The 12,593-nt window shown below is 35.9% G+C and overlaps 1 protein-coding gene and 1 long non-coding RNA gene across 4 annotated transcripts in view; one reads left to right on the top strand and one right to left on the bottom strand.

Annotated features, from left to right (window-relative positions):
- The window catches only part of LOC134665869 (uncharacterized), a 451,632-nt gene that overhangs the window by 43,815 nt on the left and 395,224 nt on the right, over window positions 1-12,593 (bottom strand). The window lies entirely within an intron of this gene.
- The window catches only part of LOC134665852 (very long chain fatty acid elongase 6), a 62,401-nt gene that overhangs the window by 49,034 nt on the left and 774 nt on the right, over window positions 1-12,593 (top strand). The window contains exons 3-5 of one of the 2 annotated variants that reach the window (XM_063522885.1): window positions 6,643-6,864; window positions 8,332-10,050; window positions 10,189-12,552. In XM_063522885.1, coding sequence (XP_063378955.1) covers window positions 6,643-6,864; window positions 8,332-8,698 — 589 coding nt within the window. In that variant the 3' untranslated portion in view covers window positions 8,699-10,050; window positions 10,189-12,552. Of the gene's footprint in view, window positions 1-6,642; window positions 6,865-8,331; window positions 12,553-12,593 lie in introns of both variants that reach the window. The other variant, XM_063522884.1, reaches the window with a different exon arrangement.

Below are 12,593 nucleotides of genomic sequence, written 5' to 3'. Positions count from 1 at the left end.
TTAATAACTATATACACTATTTACAACTTTTTTCTCTGTAAAATCTAAAACTTTCGGCATGATTATTGCAGTCTAATAATAATTCACACGAAACTAGACAAAGCAATGTTTACATTGTCAATATTGACAACTATCATAGAGGGTAGATGTTGTCTATTATTAAAATTGTTGCCATTGCTAGAAATTAGTACCAACAAAATTCCGTAACATGGCGCACCCTCAATAGATCCTGGTTCACCTATACCTAACAATGCCATATAATTATATGACTGCTGAATACACTTTTAAAGTATACACTTAAAATAATAGTACATTATTGCAGAGGCCGGGAAAGGGCAATTCGTGGATGAGTTTCGATTTTGTCGGACGACGCGAAGCGGAGTCCGACAAAGAAGACGAATCCACGAATTGCGATTCCTGCCGAGGCATATATAGTGCTTTTCTCCAAACATGCGAGGAAATAAGCTAAAATAATATTATTTAAGCATCAAGCATCACTGAAATCAAACCTTCACATCCAAAACGTCAAATCAATTTCCCTCTTTAATTAATTTTTAAAACTTAAAGGCACACACTTATTCTGCCATTCAGTACCATTCAATATTCGTTCATTAATTATAATTGTGCAATATAGTTGGTCAAACCAACTTTTCAGTCAGTAAGAACCAGGAAAACTATACCCATCCTTTTCTTTTGGGTGCTAGTACTAGTGTAAGACAAAGATAGTTTTACTATGTTTAAAATGAGAAAGTCCTTTGACAAACTATATAAGCTTTATGTACACGGATGAGATTTAAAAAAAATATAAATATAATCTTTGATTTTATTAAGCAGTATTCGCACGATCATACACGTGAAATGTTAGCTGATCGGGTCGTGTAGAAGCGGCTCGCGGCAATAATAATTGGCTGTTTGCGTTTTTTATTATTAAAAAGTAAAAAACACTACACTAATAAGTTATTACTGTAGTGTTTTTTTACTTCCCGTCCGCTAGAACAGGACAGCGATAGTTTGATGTTTTTTAATTAGAGTTTGACATTAACGAAGAACTTCCCGTACTATTTTCGCTACAGTAAGGTGAATATTTCCGAGCATATTGGAGAAAACTGTATTTAACATGGGGAATGATTGTTCACTGTCTTTACTACACTTACCCCGAAAAAAAAAATGTAATGAATGAGAAAATAGATCGGGAAGAATACTTAAATAAGTTTAATATAATATAACAATGTAAATTTAAGTTTGGTTAGAAACAAAATATACCGCCCGATGTAAATGTAGCAATATATGATGCCATGAAATACATGTATAACGTAATACGATTAGGTAATTTACTTACTTCCAATCTTTAAATAAATAGATTATATATTTTTAATAAAATACCTAGGCTTAGCCTGAATCTTTTGCTCGCAGATATTTCAATTATTTCAAACCCCGGCTTCGCTGTCCCGCAACCAGGTAAAACAGTCGAAAATCTCTACTATACCTTACTTACTTATACAAGGAATACCCTTAAACCGTACGGAAAACGAAAGCAAGGCAAGGTTATTGATACTTACTTATTTAAGACCTTAGTTTAAGACCTTCATTAGTAACACATCAGAATGGCTTGCATACACGCACATGCTAATAAGAAGTTACAAGTGATGAGTTAATAGGTATAATAGGTAATTTACATAGCCGTTAATTATATTATGGCAGAGTTAAACGTTCTGGCAGCGTAATTATGATTGTCTATAATTCAATGATCTAAAGATAATTATTTTATGATAATGTACCGTCCGTACTTTGAGAAATATTATTTTTGTTTGAAATTGCTACTCTTGGAAAACTTGGTTAAAAATATGGGGTTCTATGATCTGATGATTGTCAAAGTTGTAACTTTAAAGGGGCCCACTGATTAACAGTCCGCCGGACGGTATCGGCCTGTCAGTTAGAACAAAATTTTGACAGTTCCGAACAATTGACAGGCCGATACCGTCCGGCGGACTGTTAATCAGTGGGCTCCTTAAAGCACTAATTAACGTGACTATTTTGTAACGTATTCACATTAGCATACACGTGGTTAGTCGTCGAAGAGTCAGTAACCTGCATGAGCTGTTATGGTAATTGGTATCATATAAGCATGCAAATTATGTTTTAAATCTTTTTATCATACATACCTACATTAAGAATAATGACAAATTTACATATGACTCTATAATGTTATTTTATTTTATTTATTTATTTAAATATGAAACAAACGGTCATACAAAAAATATTGTTACAGTTTCTTCTCTTAATCTAGTCCTATAGTTTCCATTTTTATTAAACATATATTTATATAGAAGCACGAAAACGTGCGTATCATAGTCATAGTCATATATTTATTCAAAAAAAACAATACAAGTATTGTGTTTGAAATACATGGCTTAAAACTAAAATTATTAGACACTTAATAAAATGTAAAGATAATAATGTAGGTATCATAAATGTTAAACATTATCATAAATTTCATCCACTGTGTAAAAGCAACTTCTCAATAAAAATATTTTCAAATCCCTATGAAACAGCGAGTGATCCGTAATGATTTTTAGTTCAGTAGGCAATCTATTATAAAGGGTTATGGCTTGATGAGCAACGGAATGCGCAGCAACCTCGAGTCTAGGACAGAAAATAACTTTCATATTTTTGGTGCGCGTAAGTAAGCGTTCATATTGCTCTTCACAAGACTCGTTCTTAAGAAGCTTTGTGAGCAGTAGCAAGACATACAAACTAGGCACCGTGAGAATTCCTAATTCTTTGAAAAAATGTCTACACGAAACCCAAGGAGGTATGCGAAACATAGTACGAACTGCTCTCTTTTGTATTATAAGAGCCCTGTTAATATTATACTGGTAGCTGTTTCCCCAGAGTTTAATGCTATATCTTAGCTTAGATTCTATTAAAGCGTAATAGACTGACTTGAGCTGATCAATTCCCATGACCTCCCTGAGACACCGTAAGGCATAGCATGATGATGCAATAGAGCTCTCGACAACCTCCAGCTCATGTTTCCAATTTAGGTGGGAGTCTATGCGCACACCGAGACATTTTATCTGGTCTACTACATCTATGACAGCTCCATTTATTGACACGTCAAGTTTGTCTGTCTTCTTCGAGTTATATTTAAATAATATTAATTTAGTCTTATTAGTGTTTACACGTAAATTATTTTTTAAAAACCAGTCACTAAAGGTTAAGATTGCATCATTCATAATTCTATTTAGCTCATCAATACTATCAGCACAAACAGTTGCAGTTGTATCATCTGCATAAACCGTCAACTTACAATTTTTAACTTTAATATTAATATAATTTATGAGGTCGTTAGTAAATACGAGAAATAGTAATGGACCGAGAATGGAACCCTGTGGGACACCTCGTTTAACATCAACAACCTTAGACGTAATAGATTTTTCGTGATAGTTTTGAACGTTCCGTATTTCTACAAATTGTTTTCTATTTTCAAGATAATTTAACAGGAGCCGGTATGCATTGCCTCTGATTCCACAGAAATCAAGCTTTTTCATAAGAATCGCATGATCTACTAAGTCAAAAGCGGAACTTAGGTCAATAAAAAGACTCGCCACTTTTCTTCCTTTGTTAAGCTCTTTCACAATATCATTTACAAGACAGTCAATAGCGTCAGTGGTACCTATGTTTTTTTGGAATCCAAATTGCCGAGGGTTGATGATATCATACACAATAAAATGGTCTAAAAGGCGTGATTTGATCAGTTTCTCAAAAATTTTTGAGAGGACTGGAAGTAGCGATATCGGCCGATAATTTTTAAGGTCAGTTTGTGATCCTTTTTTATAAATGGGAAGAATCCTAGCCACTTAACTGTTCAGGAAACACTGCAGATTCGAAGCATTTGTTAAAAAGAAAAGCCAATGGTTCCGCCAGTAAGTCTATACAATCTTTGATCACCGAAATCGGCATTTCATCGAAACCACTAGATTTTTTTTTATCCATACTTTGAACTATTTTCATTATTTCAATTGAAGTTACTGAATTAAAGGATATGTCATTGAATTTCCATTATTATTATTGTCATTATTAGATTGATCAAGGATATGTACAGCTGAACGCAAATCACCGGTGTTTGGGTTATTACTGTGATCAAAACCTTTTGAAAATAAGTTAGCCACCTCTTGAGGATTTACAAAAACATCATTCTCTACCTTCAGGATAATTTCACCAAGTTGAGGTTTGTGAGATTTGTTACGATATTTGTTAACAACATTCCATATTACTTTTGCCGATCCTTTGGCATTACTTATTTTTGATTGAACTGCTGTCTGTTTTGCAAATCTGACGACTCTTCTAAATATATTTATATATTTTTGTTTGTAATCTAGTACGGATTGATCACACGTTTCCTTATTTAAGTTAGTCAAGACACGCTTCATTTTGGTCGCCACTTTATCAGCTGATTAGTCAGAGGTTACACTGAGTTTGCGAAATCAATTAAGTATACGTATTTTAGTGAGACTTGAGGTCGTTGATGATGTAGTTTTGATTTAGTACGTACTTAAAAGTAGAACATGCGGCATCGTAACAAGCGGACAAGTGCTCCAAATCCATAGGTACGAAATTTGTTCAAGTATCGTTTCATTTTTAACCTGTTGTTTCAAATAAAAACAGTAAATGCCGTTCGCGTTAATTGAATCAAACGTACTGCACCGTGAAATTATGATGCAATTTCACAGATAAATAGTTTCACGGACAGTCGGAACCGATTATGAAAGTTCCGAGTCGTCATCGCGCGAGCTGTTATGCATTTTCGTGCCCTCATTCCGTCGTCGATCGCTGCTATTCTTAGAAGCTTTACAACTTCTAAGATTGGCTTGTGTTAGTTGTGGTTGGAAACTTTACAAGGTAACCTTTATAAAATACGAGTTTGCGTACTGGTTATTAATATTATTATTCCCATAGTGTTGATAGGGATATTCTCCTTTACATATTGCTTTCTCTTTTGGTATGATTTACTTTAACTTTTTCCTTTTTTTTTCAATAGGTATGCATGGTTCGACAAAGCATGTACGATTACGATTTACTTCGTAGAACCATATAAGAGTTTTAACCGCTCAGTTTTTCTTTATTAAAGATTGTTAAAATTCTCTTGTGCTTGTTTAAAAAACATCAAAAGAACTGCCTCAAAGAGCGACATTCTGCGGTTGTAACGAAATTTGCATGAAGACTAAATTTTGGCCGTATAGTCCGTATATACTATAGGTACTAAAATTAAATATTACGAGTAGATATGGTCTAGTGGTAATCAAATAACACAATGATGAATTAGTTACATTTGTAGCATACATGCATTAGTAGAGTAGGTACAAAAAGTTTCTAATTATAAAATGTGCTACATAAGTAAAAGCATAAACATGATAAACTATGTATGTAATGCTCTCACGTAATATAAGCAAATATCATACGATAAATTGTATGAGGACACGGTGACGCACGTCGTATGATTGCAAATTATGGAATGGAACACGCGGCTCCATAACTAGTATAACTACATAAATATATTAATGATAAATATGCAACATTCACGGTTGATACCGATGCCGGTTGCATGCTGACCTCTTATCTCCATGATGTGTTATTTGCAGCACCATTACATTTTATCTTTATGATAAGGAAGTAACTAAATTGGTCAACAAGTCTGTTGGCTTTTGAAAAGGAGGTAAAAATCTCGAAAAAATCTGATATTGTCTCACCTAATTATAACATTTTATTTTAATTGGTGACATAAATCTATGTCCATGCTTTGGGTGTACAATCCTGATCAACTATGGTGCATTGAACATTCCAGTGCCGACCCGACCAATTGAACCTAGTTAAAAGTGACACCAGTGACCATATTTACGACCCGGTTAGCGTTTTTCTCCACATATTATGACATTTATTTATTTATGCAACAAATACACGCGAATTATCTTTTCACCATAAATAGAACGTAAAACATTAACCGCAAATGGATCATTGTATAACCTCGAGCACCTTCGAGTGGTCATTTCGGATATTAGCCTGTCCCATTTGACATTCTATGACTTTGTTTGACTTTTGGGTTAATGTTAATTTTACATGAAAGAGGGTCTCGTAAATTATTCAGTTCAAGCACGGAGAGTGATAACAGGGTGGCAAATATTTGTTTGTCAATGCTAAGACACCTTTAAGTCCTTTAATCATAGTTAACATCACTGGTAAATAAAATGTATTATTTTCGTATAGATGGCGCATTTTCGATTTTTTTATAAGCATTCATTGGTATGAATCGGGTCCCAGAGGTCTGGGAGCCGATTTTTTAATTTCGAGTGCTCGATTTCGTGTGGCTCCCTTATATGCATCTCCACTACTAGGCATTAAATCCAATTAATATACCTAATTGAAAACGAGTGGTCAATTTCACTTGATTCCTTTCTATTGCTCGTATTTCAAAAATATAAATTTGCCGTTTTCCGCAGATTTTTGGCTGACGAAATCCAGCGCTCTAAATTTAAAAATCGGCCCCTGCTCTGCTGCAAAACCTCGTCATCGGAGTTCATCCTACAGCTGTAGTTTGCGTTACTTAAAAGTGACGACTAATTCAAGTTTTTCTTTTGTTTTCAGTTTCATCGAAGCAGACAAAGTGTCCGGGTTCTGGACGTGGATGTTCGTGCTGTCTAAAGTGCCCGAGCTGGGCGACACGGTGTTCATAGTCCTGCGCAAGAAGCCGCTCATTTTCCTGCACTGGTACCACCACATCACCGTGCTGCTATACTCCTGGTTCTCCTTCACTGAATACACGTCCTCGGCGCGCTGGTTCGTCGTTATTAACTATTGTGTGCACAGGTTAGTAACATACTTACTTTTAATTTGTTTTATCTGCCTGCCTGTTTGCAATAAAATGATACTATTGCCGCATGTCGACACATCCCTTCTAGTATTATAAATGCGCAACTCTGACTATCTGTCTGTTTGTCGTCTATTCACACTGCTTCATGCCGTTGAACCAATTTAGAGTCCGGGCCTTCGCTGAAAACTGTCTTATATCTCCTTACATAGGATAGTTTGTACCATGAAAATCAATGTCTGCATATTTATTTCATGTTAATGGTTTATTTCATCTTTCTAGTTCTTTACACGCGTTAAATCCTCTACATAACACATGCAGTCATTATAAATATATAACGACTGTGTTATTATTGTTGACGACCATTGTTCATCGGGATATTTTTTTTAAAAAATGATATGAACAATGGAATAATTTTAATATTATTGAAGTTTAATAATAGCTATCGCATAATTAACCCAACCGGTCAACTAGTCGATAAACACGCGATGGTGCTTCGGAATATCTCAAAATATTTCGATAAATTTCATCCGTCAACAACGTGCTATACACACGGGAGTGCAGTGCAATATCACCAAATATTCGACCCTGTTTGTAAACAAATCTATCTAGTTACATAAAGTGTAGGTACAAAATATTGGTGCGGTATTATATAAGATACCTACCTACGTGTTTAAGTTTGAGAAGAATTTTTATATGATGTCAAGAATCTGGTATCAATTAAATCGGTCAAATACATTATTTAGTTATAGAACACAAATTCAAAATTTATGGGACAAGATAAAATTTTAATAATATATACCATAGTTATTTGCACGGGCCTCTATTCAAGGTCAGTTCGTTTAGATGTTATTATTCTCTATTACAGGAAACAACTACCTATAATTATCGTTATTAAAAGAAATCATTTCTGAGAAAGGGAATTAAATATACCTAAGAGAAATGCAATTAGGCACGCTAGGTTCAGCTTCAGTTTAGCGAATGGGAGTTGTTAGCACAGTACCTACTAGATACATTATTTATGTATTTCAAAAAGTATTTAAGCCAAATTGACGATTTTTGTTATCATTCCAAACTTGAGAGCCCTAAAATCACTTTAACCTCCATTGGGATATTGTGTGAATCAAGATATCAATATTGTCTTATAATACCTAATTTATGAATGAATATTGACGTTTCTGTTTTTATTACCGTCAATAAAAAATCGCGTTAAACAATGTTGCAAAACTATTTGTAATGCCCTGACAGCATAAACGGTCCGATTATAAAAAAAACACTCAGTGTAACATTGATTTACTAGTAGGTATATGTCGACAATTGAAATGTACAAACAGCAACACTCCTAACTGTACATTAGTGGACCTTATTAAAAAAGGCATAAGGTCCACCGATGTAGGTATGGTTAATACCTCAGTGTGGGCGATGGTACCTATGTGAGTAACACTCGATTTTCCTTATGTTTTCAGCGTGATGTACTCGTACTACGCGCTGGTGAGCATGGGCAAGTACCCGCCCAAGGCCCTCGCCATGACCATCACGGCCCTGCAGCTGACGCAGATGATCGTCGGCTTCGCCATCAACGTGTGGGCCTACAACTACATCACCAGCGCCACCGGCGCCTGCGGTATCAGCAACTTCAACATCAAACTCTCCATGGCCATGTATTTCTCCTACTTCATCCTCTTTGCCCGCTTCTTCTACAAAGCCTACCTCTCCCCCAAACCGGGTAAGAAAGCCAAATCGGAACCAGTCCAGAGTGAAGCTCCCAGCGCCAAGAAGAGTTACAACGAGTATCCTCGGCAACGGAACGGAGTCGTCGGCGTCGCCCACTAGTCGTAGCGAGTTGTGATATGTGCTAGGTTATTGTACAGTTCCCGTATGGCTGTAAGGGTACCGAACGGATCGGACGCGCCGGCACGACCGCAACATTCGTTCAGAGCGTGAACATTCTTTCGGAATTCCATTATTTTCGGAACAAACAACTTTCAAGTGACGCTAACAAAACGTCAAACGCATGTTCTGAATAATTTAATAGGTGATTAGGTTGAATAATGCTTCTAATTATTTGCTCATTTTGGTGTTCGGTTTAGTTTCATCTAGATTAATTGGAAAATTATTGATGTGCTTCGCACGCAATTACTATAATTAAGTATAAATTCAAACATTTCTCGTAATAATGATGGGAAATGATCATCGCGACACCGACATTAGTCATAAGAGCAGTGGCGGTGGAGCTATAAGCTATTCGTGCAAAATATTTTAGATGAAAAGTATCAAAAATGTAGATCGTATTTGAATGTTGGTTGTTGCGTTGCGGCCGGCCGTCCGCCGCCCGCGCCGGCGCCGGGCGCGCGATACATTCCGCTAGATTGTACAGCCGGCCCGAAATTACTTCGTCGGTAATCCTAACTTCTACCAGCGGAAATAATTATCAAGATGACGCAAAAACTCACTATATAAAAACACCGGTCGGCTATCAAACAGGTTGATCGCGAACATATTGATGTAAAGTTAAAAATGTAAGTGTATCAGGTTTCGCGTGGCACAGACAGTTTTTTATAATCCATTGTGGGCTGTTCTGTTGATAGTCGATCAGATAGGATTACCGACGGTGTCATCTTCGTCTATTGGCTTTAGTGTACGCTTCTGTGAGTAGTGACGCCCTCCCAGAGTGAACTGATGCTTTTAAATGGGTTCTTTTCTTTACCTTCTAGTAACTTTTTTCGACGCTTTTATACGTGAATTAGATACCGTATATTAGGGCGACTGACTGTAAAAATGACGTATTAAAACGTTATAGTGGCATTTAATGAATATCTGCCGCATTAGAGTGCACGCCCGCTCTGTTAAACTTTATAGCGACTTTTACCCCACATTGTACGGTCTGCTGCTTTCCGACCCATATAAAAGCAGTAGTTTTTTTGTTGTTGTTTATCGTATTTATTACTTAAAGAAAACTGAGTGATTTAAAGGTAATTTATTTGTAAATGGGTTATATACCTCTACATTTAGTAAGGTTATGGTTTCGCTGTGTGACCGTTGTTGTCTAGATTAGATAACTTTGAAACGCTTGTCAAACAAGTGCACAAAGTGTAAGATTACAATTCCTGTTAGGGGAATAAGCAATATTAATGTTTGGTGAAATTGACAGTGCTTTAGTGGGGGCCTATGAATTAGATGGTCCAGTTCTATAAGGGCCACTTGCACTATTCATTAACCCGGGGTTAACCGGTTAAACCTGGAGTTACTATGGTTGCCAGTACAATTTGACACTGGGTTAACGGTTTAACTACTTAACCCCGGGGTTAGCGGGATGGTGCAAGTGGGCCTAAGAGGTGTGAATTGTGTCTAAAGATCCATCACCATCGGTTTAGAAAATATAGTTGCTTACGAAATTATTATTATTTATAATTGCATGATTAAACTCTGAGAACTGAACCATCGACGTAATCGTATGCTAGCCACAAATAATTCCAAATAAAATAAACTTCAAATGTCTTTTGGCTTCGCCTTAGTATTGAGGTAGTCTTTAAACGTCATTGAATTTGTGCCATGAAAAGGTACTGGCGCTGGTATATAGCGCAGCCGGGTGAAACTAGGTACTCTGTACCGCTTCTGATGGAAAAAATTAAAATTTAAGTGTAACACGGAACGATGCATCTTTTTAGCTCATACCGTCGAATAGATTTTGTAGGAATGCATCGTTATGTCTGTTGAGTTGACGACGTAATTGGAACATTTTGACGCATGACATTTGATAGTTGCTCTTAATCACCAAGACGATTATACCTAAAATAAAAACGGATTATTATCCGGATTCTAACGTCACAAAAATGTTGTTAGAAATACATATTTGTTTGTAAATTAAATATGCTAATATAATTCCAAGCCAATGCCTAAGTTAAGGGCCGCGATAAATCACTGTAATTCTTTTTGTGTTCGGTGAGATGTTTTAGTCCTATCTCGAGACGGTTATATCCATTTAAGGCCCAGCCATACAAATGAAAAAACCTCCAATTGAGTATGATTTAAATTTCATCGAACTGAATACCTAAGTATTTTAGGTAGGACCTTGGGCCTTAGAAGGATATGGCATTTTACGAATATGGAAATATGCTTAGCATGGTAAACATAGCGTTCCGAAGGGTGATATTTTGGCCCGTGTGCGTGTCGATTTTATAAACTAATGTTAGGTTAGCAAGACGTGATGCTAACTTGGGCGCACACAAATTAGTTCTTTAAGCGTTACTAAAAGTCCAAAATAGTTAGTCATTTTACTATTAGTGTTGGAAATTCTGACAACTACGTACTTACATTTGGTCAGATAACATGCCCTTTGAACTAGTGCTTCACTAGATACCTGATTAGTGCAAAATATTACAGTTAACATGCTAAGGCTCGAAATCTTTATACTGAGAGCAGTTTTATCACTTCTTTAAGGGCGTAGAAAAACTAATACAGACTTGGGATAAGTTTTAGGCAATTTAGTACAAATAGTACACGCTCGCCCCCGGGCCGTTAGACCAAATGTAAGGATCATACCATAGACCCTGTGTCAGTGATATAAATATAATGTTCGCGTCAAGTACATAGTAACGAAAAATAGCATTTTGAATTTAGATAATCGTTGTTGATATTTCCCCTGACATCTTACAGTTTTAGAGGAGTTTAAAATGAACTTGGGACGTTGTCAAAGAGAAGGAAGACTAGAATATCGGGCCTCTGAAATTGGTATCTCATTTTTTTGGAAACAAAAACATGAGATAAACTGAACATGTAATATTCAGGGTGGTATTCCACCTATCCAATTTCTTTGTCCAATATGTATTGCGTCTCACATTTTGCTTTAATGAGGTATTGAGACGCACTGACATTGGACAAAGAAATTGGACAGGTGGAATACCACCCTTAGATGTAAGAAGTTCTTCGCCTTCTCATTGACCGGATCCAGTTACACAATAAATTTAGATTAGAAAATGTATTCCCTAAAATGACTTAAAATTTGGTTGGCCAATGGACAACCATAGTAGTGTTAGGCCAGGTCAATTTCGTCTAGTTCCACTATAGAAGTCACAATTACAAGCTAAGTTCATAAAAGATTATAAAATAATTTATATTTTGCAGATAGGCTGTTATTTTTCATTGTCCAGTCCATTGTTTTATTTATGGATAGGTGGGTTTAGACATTATTTAGACTAATATAATGTTTCATAGGTAAGTATTTTTTATTTGTTATGTTATGTATTTTGATATTACAAATCATAATATGGATTTACGAACCTTGTTCTTGGTTTATTTTCATTAAAGATAGGTAGTGGATTTTGTGATGCTTATTATTTGTTTTATGACAGTTTTTATCTTTTTAACTGCCTTGATAAACGAATCATGTCTTTTACAACTTTATGCTGTGATCAGAATAAAATGCTAGAATGTTCTAGCTTACAAAATGTTTGAATCAATAGTATTTAGGTACCTAGATTATATTTTGGCCCTATGCACTTTCTGTTTTTCGGTGAGATGCAAATTTCAACAAGCCTTGACGTTTGGACGTAATTTCGACGTATTAATTAGTACAAAATCATATACAGTCTAATTGGGCTGGATAGAATATTCTTATTAATTGTATTAAATATTGAACAATCTGTACCTAAGGGCCACCCCACATCTAGCGTCCCTCGAGCGTCGGCGTCTGGTCAGCGCTATGGAAAATGATGTCGCTGCGCAGTTA

The sequence above is a fragment of the Cydia fagiglandana genome, chromosome 7, assembly GCF_963556715.1.
Source record: "Cydia fagiglandana chromosome 7, ilCydFagi1.1, whole genome shotgun sequence".
In the NCBI taxonomy this organism is placed as follows: Eukaryota; Metazoa; Arthropoda; class Insecta; order Lepidoptera; family Tortricidae; genus Cydia; species Cydia fagiglandana.
Note: the sequence above shows the minus strand (reverse complement) of the source record. Positions and strands in the feature narration are given on the sequence as shown.